The 12800-nt window shown below is 37.4% G+C and overlaps 1 protein-coding gene across 6 annotated transcripts in view; it reads left to right on the top strand.

The window, feature by feature from the left end:
- The window catches only part of CSNK1G3 (casein kinase 1 gamma 3), a 121009-nt gene extending 109128 nt beyond the window's left edge, over positions 1–11881 (top strand). For all 6 annotated transcript variants that reach the window (XM_020888776.2, XM_020888777.2, XM_020888773.2 and 3 more), the window contains one exon: positions 9324–11881. In XM_020888776.2, coding sequence (XP_020744435.1) covers positions 9324–9378 — 55 coding nt within the window. In that variant the 3' untranslated portion in view covers positions 9379–11881. The remainder of the gene's footprint in view (positions 1–9323) is intronic.
- The last annotated feature ends 919 nt before the right edge of the window (positions 11882–12800 follow it).

The raw sequence follows: 12800 nt of genomic DNA, 5'->3' as shown, positions 1-12800 counted from the left end.
ATAATTTCTTTTCCAAAGTTGAGTCTAATGCTTCTCTTCCCTCTTCCACAATTTTCTGGGTGGCTAGGGACCGGCCCAGAATTCTTTTTCAGGATCTATTTACTACTTCCTTCTTTTCTTCTTATCTGTGATTGGCAGAGGTCTTTCTTACCCCATCTCAGAAACCGAAATGTATTCTACAGCAAATATTTTAGAGTCTTAAGTTTACGTAAATGTATGATTTCCAGATGATGTGAAATAATCTCTTCCCCCAAGACAAAGTGGCTCCTTCAATAGTAATGAGATTTTGCCTGCCTTTTTTTTTTTTAATACTGTAGCAGAGAATTTTTTTAAACAGGTGATACAAATGACAGCACCCTTATCATTTCTTCCAGGAATTTAGGAGACTAAGGCTTCAAGTTTAGTTACTAAGTTTTGAAGTGTTGTGAATTCATCTTTTTTCCTGTTTCTCTGCACCACCACCCCACCACCCCATTTTCTGTCATTTTCTGAATAGTATTGTGTGTATGGTGATAACGATGATTATGAAGATAAGTCAGGACCCTCTTGTTCCACTAGAGAAAGTAGTGTACACCAAAGACTTTTATGTAGAGTGGTTCTCAAACCTGGCTTGATATCACAGTCATCCGGGCAGTTTTAAAAATATGCCAGTACTTAGGCTGCGCATTCTCAGTGGTGGTGGGATCTGGTTACCAGTATTTTTAAGATGCTTTTAAGCTGATTCTAAGGAATAACCAGGATTGAGAATCACCAATCTAAAACAAGGTTATAGGGTTAACACTATGGAGTTCAGAGACTGGGTATACATTTCTAGCTGAAGATCATAGAGGTCTTTGTGGGTAAGGATGCATTTGCAGTAGTTCAAAGGTGAATATGATTTGACAAGGGGAATGGGGGTCAGAGAGAAGAGATTGTGCAACAACGTGAAGCAAGGAAAGAATGGATAAGTTTGAGTAGTGACCCATGCAAGTAGAGTGTGATTATATTAATGGGAACTGAGACAGGCTGAGTACCTCATATCAAAAGGCTTTAGTAACAAGGTTAAACATTATCTTTCTTAGCACACTGTGGATTTTAAGCTAAGAAATGGTATAATCAGATTGAACATTAAGAAAATTATTTTGGTGGCAGTTTTGAGGCTTATGTCACTTCCAGGGCTTCAGGAAATCTCCCTTCCCTCCTTCCTGCCCTCTTTTCCTTCCTTCCTTCTAAGGTACAGGCTGTCTGGAAAGGAAGCCTAATGTAAGATGAGACTGAGAGGAGAGGAGAAATACATTGGAACCAGATTTTTAAAACTGATGCCTTAGGACAGTGGAGAACCATTGCTGAGATTTAAGAGGAAAGGGCATGGCCATATTTATGATGAGGGAAGTTTGGATGGCAGATTGGAGAGAGGTGAGTCTCACATGAAAGTCAGTTAAAAGGCTCTTAGCAGTGATGGAGGCAGGAAGGTATAAACTAAACCAGCATGAGAGGGTGGGCAAATTTTGAAAGTCATTTCTTGTTTGAGACACTTACTGCATGGGGATGGAAAGGAAGAAACTGAAGGTGCAGTTTCTTTGTTAGAGTGGTTACATGCATGGTCTTGCTCTCTGATCTAAACCATACTTGTCTAACCAGATAGTTTCTCGTTTTTATCATTGAGAAACCTAGAGAAATGAAATTACATTTCAAGTATAAGTTTTAAGGGGGAAAAAAATCCTTTTGACAGTGAATTAAAATTTAGATGTCATGAAAGATACTTCCTATATCCTCTTCAACCAGAGGAGGAGAGGCTAGGTTCTGGGGTCCTAAGTGCAGAGGGTTTGGCAGGTACCAGCAGTCCCTCAACTGGATACCAATGAGCCAGTGAGTTATTACAGGGGCAGATAAGAACTTCAGATTCAGACAGAGGAACATGCTTCAGTTTCTGGGTAGACTTTTGAGAAGAAAGTTTGAGAAGAAAGAAAGAAGAAAGACAGGCCATATTTTATAGGAAGAAAAAGGCAGTCAGTAATGGGGAAATGGTTGTGTGACGTCAGTAGCAAAATCTTGGTTGTTCCCATCTATGTTTTCTACAGAGTTTAGGACTTTGGCCCATTATCATTTCTTTTCTTCCATTATCATTACTTATTTCCTGTGTAAACAGTATTTGAGGCAACAGTGTTAATCAGAAATAGAACTTAATGTCTATTCCCAAAGGATTTACGAGTAGAGATTTTGCCTCAAAGATTCTAGGCTAGCCTCTATATGATCTGGTCAGAAGCGTGACTCAGACTTGTGAGAGCATTTTTGCTCACTGGAACCACACAAGGGATAATCAACAAAGAGCCGAGAAAAATAGAATCATTGACAGGAACGTGATATGTCTGCTCAGCCTCAATCTTTTCCCAGGGTAGTTGTTGGTCTAGATCTGAGGAGACTCCATATGAGCTATGAACAAATGAGCAAGAAAATGTAGTCACTGAATAACAGGAGAGAAAATGTCTTTAAAATTTTTAAAGTACAAGTTATTTTCTAAGACAAATAATTGGACTTATTGGTAGAATAACTTGCTCACAGCATTTGTGAAAATTTCTAATGTGCTAATTCCTGGAATCTTTGCTATTATTACAATTATTGTTTCCAATAACTACCCTCTATACCCGCCCCCCTTCAGCTGTAGCAAGTTAAAATGATATGGTTTCATTTTATGCCTTTGCCTGCTCTCATGTAATTGATGACATAGTGCCCATTCAGTGTCTCTCTTGCTCAGCTCATTGCGTCCAGGACAAGTCCTCATTGGACCTGGAAAGCAGTGCTTCTTGTGATTCAGATTCCTTTATTCATTTAACTCCTTTATTGATCATTTATTTCCAGAAAGGTTTCCATGGGCACTAAGATCTATATTTTGTAACATTTCACTAGAGTTTGTGGCCCAAGGCTAAGAGCTTTGGCTTTAAAACATGATTTAGGATTTTGACCAGGTTCTTACTTTAGAAGTTAGTTGCATTTATGAGGCAAAAATTTTCATTTATTCAGTAGATACTAAATTAAAAGTACCAACTTTGTGCCCGTTTGTGGAATGTATCATGATCAGGACCTTAGGAAATTTAAGGTTTTTGTTGTTTAGTCACTAAGTCATCTCCAACTCTTTGAGACCCCATTGACTGCAGCACACCAGGCTCTTCTGTTCTTCACTATCTCCTGGAGTTAACTTAAATTCATGTCCATTGAGTTGGGGATACTATCTAACCATCTCATCCTCTGCCACCCTCTTTTCCTTTTGCCTTCAGTCTTTCCCAGCATCAGGTTCTTTTCCAGTGAGTCGGCTTTTCGCATCAGGTGGCCAAAGTACTGGAGCGTTAGCATCCATCATTCCAATGAATATTCAGGTTGATTTCCTTTAAGATTGACTGGTTTGGTCTCCTTGCTGTCCAAGGGACTCTTAGGCATCTTTTGTAGCACCACAATTCGAAAGCATCAGTTCTTCAGTACTCAGCCTTCTTTATGGTCCAACTCTTATATCCTTACATGACTACTGAAAAAACCATATGCAGTCTAGGTTTGTCATAGCTTTCCTTCCAAGGAGCAAGCATCTTTTAATTTCGTGGTTGCAGTCACCATCTGCAGTGATTTTGGCACCCAAGAAAATAAAATCTGTCGCTGTTTCCACTTTTCCCCCATCAATTTGCCTTGAAGTGATGGGACCAGATGCCATGATCTTAACTTTTTTAATGTTGAGTTTTAAGGCAGATTTTTCACTCTCCTCTTTCACCCTCATCAAGAGGCTTCTTTAGTTTCTCTTCATTGTCTGCCTTTAGAGTGGTGTCATCTATATATCTGAGGTTGTTGACATTTCTCCTGGCAGTCTTGATTCCTGCTTGTGATTCATCCATTCCGGCATTTCCCAAGATATACTCTGCATATAAGTTGAATAAGCAAGGTGACAGTGTACAGTCTTGAGGTACTCCTATCCCAATTATGAACCAGTCCATTGTTCATGTCCATTTCTAATTGTTGCTTCTTGACCCTTAATCAGGTTTCTCAGGAGACAGGTAAGGTGGTCTGGCGTTCTCATCTCTTTAAGAATTTTCCACAATTTGTGTGATCTTCACAGTTAAGGGCTTTAGTGTAGCGGAAGTAGAGGTTTTTTTTAGAAATCACTTGCTTTTTCTGTGATCCAACGAATGTTGACAATTTGATCTCTAATTCCTCTGCCTTTTCTAAACCCAGCTTGTGTATCTCAGAGTTCTCTGTTCACATACTGCTGAAGCCTAGCTTGAAGGATTTTGAGCATTATCTTACTGGCACGTGAAATTAGCACAATTGTATGGTAGTTTGAACACTCTTTGGCATTGCCCTTCTTTGGGATTGGAATGACAAGTGACCTTTTCCAGTCCTATGGCCACTGCTGAGTTTTCCAAATTTGCAGGCATAGTGAATGCAGTGCTTTCACAGCATCATCTTTTAGGATTTCAAATAGCTCAGCTGGAATTCCATCACCTCCACTAGCTTGGTTCGTAATAATGATTCCTAAGGTCCAGTTGACTTCACACTCCAGGATGTATGGTTCTAGGTGAGTGATCACACCATTGTGGTTATCTGATCATTAAGACCTTTTTTTGTATAATTCTTCTGTGTCTTCTTGCCTCCTCTTTTTAATCTTTTCTGCTTCTGTTAGGTCCTTGCTGTTTCTGTCCTTTATTGTGCCCATCCTTGGCATGAAGTGTTTCCTTTATATCTCCAATTTTCTTAATGAGATTGCTAGTTTTTCCCATTCTATTGTTTTTCTCTGTTTCTTTGCCTTGTTCATTTCAGGAGGCCTTTTTACCTCTCCTTGTTATTTTCTGGAATTCTCCATTCATTTGGGTATCTTTCCCTTTCTTTCCCTTACTTTTTGCTTCTCTTCTTTCCTCAGACATTTGTAAAGCCTCCTCAGACAATCTCTTTGCCTTCTTGCATTTCTTTGGGGTGGTTTTGGTCACTGCCTCCTATACTGTGTTACAAACTTCCATCCATAGTTGTTCAGGCACTCTGTCTACCAGATCTAATTCCTTGAATTTATTTGTCACTTCCACTGTATAATCATAAGAGATTTGATTTAGGTCGTATCTGAATGACCTAGTAGTTTTCCCTACTTTCTTCAATTTAAGCCTGAATTTTGCAATAAGGATCTCATGATCTGAGCTTTGCTGACAGTATAGAGCTTTTCTATCTTCAGATGCAAAGGATAGTCAGTCTGATTTTGATATTGACAATTTGGTGATGTCAATGTGTAGAGTTGTCTCTTGCGTTACTGGAAGAGGGTGTTTGTTATGACCAGTGTGTTCTCTTGACAAAACTCTGTTAGCCTTTACCCTGTTACATTTTGTACTCCAGGGCCAAACTTGCCTGTTACTCCAGGTATCTCTTGAATTCCTACTTGAATTCCAATCCCCGGTGGTGACTTTGGTGTTAGTACTAGAAGGTCTTGGAGGTCTTCATAGAACCGTTCAACTTCTGCTTCTTCGGCATTGGTGATTGAGGCATAGACTTGGATTACTTGTTGAATGGTTTGCCTTGGAAATGAACCAAAATCATTCTGTTGCTTCTGAGATTGCATCCAAGTACTGCATTTTGGACTCTTTTGTTAACTGTGTGGGCTACTCCATTTCTTCTAAGGGATTCTTGCCCACAGTAGTAGATATAGTGGTCATCTGAATTAAATTTGCCCATTCCCATACATTTTAGTTCACAAATTCCTAAGATGTTGATGTTTACTCTTGCCATCTCCTGCTTTAACACGTCCAATTTTCCTTGATTCATGGACCTAATATGTCACGCTCCTATGCAGTGTTCTTTACAGCATTGGACTTCACTGTCACCAGCAGACACATTGACTGCTGAGCGTCCTTTCCGCTTTGGCCCAGGCACTTCATTGTTCTGGGAGGTGTTAGTAATTGTCCACCACTCTTCCTCAGTAGTGTGTTGGACGCTTCCAGACCTGGGGGGCTCATCTTCCAGGGTCATTTGTGTTTGCCTTTTCAAACTGTTCATGGTGTTGTCGCGGCAAGAATATTGGTTGCTGCTGCTGCTGCTATGTCGCGGCAGTTGTGTCTGACTCTGTGCGACCCCACAGACGGCAGGCCACCAGGCTCCTCTGTCCCTGGGATTCTCCAGGCAAGAACACTGGAGTGGGTTGCCATTTCCTTCTCCAGTGCTTGCATGCATGCATGCTAAGTTGCTTCAGTCATGTCCGATTCCGTGCAGCCCCATAGGTGGCAGCCCACCAGGCTCCTCTGTCCCTGGGATTCTCCAGGCAAGAACACTGGAGTGGGTTGCCATTTCCTTCTCCAGTGCATGCATGCATGCATGCATGCATGCTAAGTCGCTTCAGTCATGTCCGATTCCGTGCAGCCCCATAGATGGCAGCCCGCCAGGCTCCCCCGTCCCTGGGATTCTCCAGGCAAGAACACTGGAGTGGGTTGCCATTTCCTTTTCCAGTAGACCACAGACCATGTACGTTTCATCAGAAGTTTTCACAAGCGCTTTCACCATGATAAGGCTATGATCCATGAAGGGGTATGTGGAGGTAGATAGTAAGCAAATAAATAAAATAAATTAAGGTTAGTACTACATATTGAGAGGAAAATTAAACAATCGTGTCAGAGTGGTCCTATGCTAAAAAGTGTTTTAGACTGAGTGCTGAGGATAATTGAGATGAGTCCTGGTTTATTAATCACTAAGACTATAAATCAGCTGTTTTGGTAATGGCTTTTAAGAAATCAGCCACAAACTTAATATCAATTTCCTTCTTCTGTAAGTATGTCATATTTTGAGAACATCTATGTTCTCTGTATGTGGATGCATTCATGTTGGATAAAGCAATGCTGTCCTCTCGTGGTCGTCGGTTTAATAGCATTGCCAGCTCTACTTGGGCAAATCTATTTCAAGGATGTACTCTGTTGGGATTTACTTTTTAAAAATGGATGTCTTTTTTTAGATTGCTTTGTTTTAAAAAGGTCTCTACAATTACTATGCATTTGAAGATTTTATTTAATCTTAAATAATGCTTACAATAGTTTTCTGTATTCAACAATACTTATACAATAGAAAGAAAGATTACCTAGGAAATAGGAAGAAGTCAACTCTCAGAACTGAAAGCAGGTTAATAATGGTAAAAAATAAATAAATCAGACAAGGCGAATTGCTAATACAAGTGTGGAAAATCTGAGCCTTGAACTTGTTTATCAAAACATCTATGAAAGCCCCTTTTCCAAAAGTCTTATTATGTAAACCTTTCAACACTTTTTTAGTAGAAAACTTTATTAGAAGGACATACTTTGGAATTTGAAAAGACAACATTATTAAAAATAGTGAACATTGTTAATAAAACTTCATATTAAACAAATTTCCATTGACATATATTCTTAAATTTAATCTTCTAAATATTTGGCCTATTTCTTTTAAATACTGATTTTTTAACATTTGCTGTTTATAATGTAGACATTTTCTAACTCTTTTCTAAGTCTTTAATTGAAGAGTTTTTTTTAGAATAATGATTTTTATCTCCTAGTAGTTTTCTTATGATTAAATTTATTTATTTTTAATTGAAGGATACTTGCTTTACAGTATTGTGTTGGTTTCTGCCAAACATCAACATGAATCAACCATAACATAGGCATTCCTAGTCGTTTTTTGTTTTGATTTCTTATTTTAGAAAATACATGTAACGTGTTTGAGAAAGTATTAGGTAGCTGACAGAAAAATTTGACTTTTCTCAATCTAGGAAATATGTATTGTGCCTGAAGTCTTCTTTTGCCATAGTGTCTCTTTTTAAGACCCTTGATTGAGTAATTTATTTCCATTCTGTCTGATAGTTATCTCAATAAGAATAAAACTCATACAGACTGATAACACTGCATATTTCTAGTTGAATCTTTATCAGTGATATATACAGTTTTAAATTAGTTACATTCCCTGGTCTAGTCCTTGTGTGCTATTTGAATGCAGTTTAAAAAATTGGTTTTGAATGCTCCATAGTGTTTTCATAATCATGGCATAAATCACAATAAATGTTGAATTTCTAAACATAATGTGAGCTGAGAGAGTGTGTAATTTAACTGGACAGTGTGGGGCTTTGTTTACATTTATTTCACAAAAATATATAAAGATATCTAGCCATTATTTCATCTGCAATGATCTTTTGCTGGCTAGGACTCCTGAAGCTACCTGGTCTCTTTTATGCTTAGCTTGAAAATGTTTGAGTTAATATCCTTTGCGGAAGGTGGGCTGGTAAGAATTCAATGAGTATCTTTGTAAGGACTTAAGAGGGGCAAAGAAAAGAGCCTCTGTGTATGTGGCACCTGTCATCTTGGTATTTTGATAGATTGACTTCAATATGGAAGGGAGATAAAGCCAGACCTTTATTTGAAGGAATGATAGACTTTTAGAATACATGTGTGTATTTGTTTTGTTAGTTGGTAACCAGTGATTCTCGTTTGACTCTCATTTCATACTAGCCTCAGCATATCTCTGCATGTGATGCCTCTTCTCATAATTAGGAGAATTCACTGTGAGAAAAACCAGTACCTTCAGGGATCATATCTAGATTTTTTTCATCTAGGCATAAAAACCAGATATTTCTTTAATAGAATTCAAAAACTAAATCAGTTTTCAATTATGAAACTGAATCACCTTGATTATGTTGTTTTAAATGTTAAGCATAATTTTTACCTTAATTAAAATAACATGATAAGCTTGACCTTCTTTAACCCCTAAAGAATTAAAAATGCCAATCTTAGGATTTTTATTCTAGTTAATGTATGTTTTTCTCTCTTCCACTTTGTAAATATGATGGAGAATGTTTGTTGAAGAGTATTTTGGGGATTTCTCTCTTCATTTTTGAAATCTAATTCTTAGTGAAAATAAAATCCTCAATGTTAGGCTCATTATTGCTGTTCTAACATTGGCTTCCACCAATCATATTCCACAATCAGGAAAAAAGAGAAAGACTGCATAAGATCAACTTTATATACAGCATACAATTGGCAGAAATTAGTATCTAAAATAGGATGTGGTGGGTCAGTTGGGGTTCAGAGCTTTATGGCTTTTTAATTAGTCTTGGTGCAGAGCCTTTTCAGTTTAGTGGCTCCTTTTAATATTGCATAGAATGTCTTGCTATTCTAAAAAAGCACATTGATGAAATGATATTAATAATTGCCATCATTTCACTAATATATATGCTTCATTGATACGCTCACTGTTTGTTGCACCAGCCTATGGCTTTTATGATCACTTACATTAATGCAATTGAGTTCAACCTTATTTTGCAATACCCTAGTATTTTTATAATAAAAGAAGTATTTCTCTCCCATCTGCAGGTGCTGCTGTTTTTTCAAACGAAGGAAAAGGAAAACCATACAGCGCCACAAATGACTCTGGACACAGACAGATCATGGGGAGTTACTTATGTGTTCATCTGCTGTCTTGTGATTGAAATCATCTCTGTAGTGACCACATATATTTTCAAGGACTCACTCTTAGAAACAAAAATGTCATACTTTCATACTTCCTTTTGTGGTTGTCTTACAGTCATTTTTTTGTTTTCCTAATTTAACTTTTATGGAAGCTTTAAAGTTTTGTCAAAACATGAGTGCTTTGCCCATCAGTGAATGGAATGGACCAATGAGGTGGTATTGATGACTTACACAGTTCTATAGAACATTTTTCAGAAGCTCTCCTCCAGTTGTAGAAAGCAGTACAGTATCTGAAATGGCAACCAGTTATATACCTAACCTGTTTTTTTTAAATAACTTCTGTAAGAGCATAATCAAACAGGAATTTTCTCCCCAGCGGATAAAGCAACAGAGAAAACAGTTGCCCAAATATTTAAAAGAAGTTATCCCTTGAGAAGTTCATTATCTGTGTGACATCTGCATTGATTTCACTGTTACTGATGGTACTGCTATTCATGAATCACATTAACATTCTCTCCGTGAAATCAAGGTACACTCACTGCCCAGAGGTACTGAGGAAAAAGCTCTATGGGTTCAGCCGATGGTAGTTGGTAAAATGAATCACAAAATAGCGTGCTAAAGATGAGCTCTGCTTTTGTTGCACCACTATGTGAAGTACAGTGTTGCCGAAGTGGCAAAAGCGCTTATTTTTTAAAAATGCGAAATATTTGTGTAATGTAACTTTATGCTTCCAGATAATGATGTATGTTAGACAGCAAGAAGTGAATACTTTGAGAAATGAGATATGTTGGAGTTTGTGGAGAAATACACTAGAAGGAATGAATGTGAATCTCGCCGCATCGTATGAGGTTGAAGTCCAAGGAAGTCCCACTGAAGCCTGCTGCTGAACGACTGCCTTCTCCTTGAGCAGAAAGCTTTGGATGTGCCACGCCATGGTGTCTGTTTATTAATTAGTTGCTCTTTGATTAAAAAGGGCCCCCCAGCAATAAAAACGGGGTCCCCCTATTGCCATCTGCGCACACTAGTTTCTTGTATTCAACTTTGTTGGTTCTCTGGAATTTTCCTGCTTTTAGTATAGTTTTGATGATTGAAAACTATTTTGGAAAGGATGGGTCAGGTGCTTTGTCCCCATAGTCTTTTGAAGTGCCTGCATATGAACAAAGAAACGGTTCTGTTTTAAAAAAATAGGAAACCCATTCCATTTTTCAAGAATGTTTTGTTTTAAGCCATACAGACACAAGTTATACTTTTGTCACATTTTCCTAGCCAGAATTTTCAAGGAGAGTTAACATAAAAAGACTGGCTAGAAAGAAAGCTGTATTGTTCAGATCTCATATTCACCTTTTGTTTATGAAATTGTTACTTAACTCCTTCAATGCAGCCCCCTTTTTTTTTTTGTCTCTTCAAGTGCATGCCTCTGGGCAAGCTTATTTATTTTTATTGTTTCAAGGTAACATTTAAAATGTGTAATTAAAGTAAATAAATCTACATTTTTGACTTCATTATTGTATTTCCAGAAATTTGCTTGTACTTTGTAATTTATTTTCTTATTAGCCAAAAGTTCAGCGTGTTGTTTTTGATGAATTAGGCACCCATATGAATAGCACAGATCAGGATGTTGTTTCTCATCGTTGCTTGGAATCCTATAAATGATCTTTATAATAAGTTCTTGATTTTAAAGAGCTACACTCAGCCTAGAAAACATATACTGTATAATTTGGTCAACAGTTTCCATTTTATCTATTTGTATACTGTCGTGATGTCTTAAACTACAGGAGTTACATACTGAGTTTTTATTTTTGTTTGCTTTGAGCAAGGTAGATGGATGTTTTAGCCATTATAATGTGAAACCACTTCTTTCTTTACAGTATTTGACCAAATTTGTGTGTCTCTGATATTTGTAAATACATGCAATATCTGTATTTCTTATCATAAGCCTGTTTAGTTTTATTCTCAGTAGGGTTTTTGGACTGTACAGTGTTTATATGATCTGAACTCCTTATACATAAGAAGGTGTGTATATTAATCCAATTATGGACTTAAAATATTTTAAAAGTATAAATACCCTTATTTGCTGCAAAGACCAGTGTGTAGACATTTGCTTTTTAGCAATATTTTTAAGTGCTCCATTTTAATGCCAAGGAATAAGTCTTCTGGCAACACAAACTGGTCAATAATAGGTAATGCAGGTATGTTCAGGTTAAGCCAACAATGTTTTGCATTTTTATGCTTCTTTTCTGTCAACACTAATGAAGTCAACATTGCCTGAATGTCTGAATAATGAAACACATCCCTGTTTAAAAGTATGTAACTGAAAAAGAAATAAAAAATAAAGGTAGTTTTTTTAAACTTGCTCTTTCCCCTTTCCTCTGATCATGGGTAAAATAATGCCACTCACTAACTGAAGATAGAAATTTTTAAAGTTCAGTTTATGTGAATAAATTTAGTATATGTGAAAAGCAGACCTGAAGGAACATTCTTTTGTGTTTTTGTTTTTTGTTTTGCTTTGTTGGAACTCTATTGTAAGGAGTACGTACATAGCTGGGTGTATCCAAGCTTTCTTTAATGAAAGTTTAAAACCATTTTTTTATTTCTCTGAACTCTTTCATAGAGCAATTAATTAGAACTAATGCCATTAATAAACAAAGAAAATAAACTATCATTTCATTCCTTTTAAAAAATGAAGTCATACTATTATGTTTCCAGAAATGAAGTATTATTGCTCTAGTTTGAAGTGAATGACTTTTAAGATCATTGCAGATGCAGAGCAGATATCTGTGGCAGTATCTCACAGTTCATCATTGTGCTCTTCGCAATAGGGGGTTTTACAAGGTGCTGCCGTGCTTACTGAAAGATGGCAAAGGTAAGGTAAGTCAAAGCAGCAATGTTAAGTCCGTACGTGTCCACTAAACACCACCATTCAGAAATCGTAAGAAGATCTGGAGATCAAACATAGCATAGATTAAGCATGGGTTAAAAGGCCTATCTAGAAATAAATGACCTAAGATTAGAGTTTGGCCTGAATGATTATATAGTTGCTTTAGTCAGAGCGCCCTTGGCTTTGCAAGTGCTAGAAACCTAACGTGACTTCAGCAGTAGGCATGCACATTATTGCATTTGAGAAGTCCATTCATAGGAGTGGCTTCAGACATGCTCAATCCTGGTGTAAGGTTCAGGAATCTGTATTTCTCTCTGTTTTGCTTCCTACCCTTCTGTTGTTGTTGTCAGGGGGATTTTTCACACGTGATGGTAAAATGACCACGTAACAACTTTAGACTACTGCCTTCTTCATAACCTCAGCCAAAACAAAGGAGAGTTTCTCTCAACAGTTTCAACAGAATCCTGACATTTATTCCTTCATTGGTTCACATGCCCACCCCA

The sequence above is a fragment of the Odocoileus virginianus genome, chromosome 3, assembly GCF_023699985.2.
Source record: "Odocoileus virginianus isolate 20LAN1187 ecotype Illinois chromosome 3, Ovbor_1.2, whole genome shotgun sequence".
Taxonomy (NCBI): Eukaryota; Metazoa; Chordata; class Mammalia; order Artiodactyla; family Cervidae; genus Odocoileus; species Odocoileus virginianus.
Note: the sequence above shows the minus strand (reverse complement) of the source record. Positions and strands in the feature narration are given on the sequence as shown.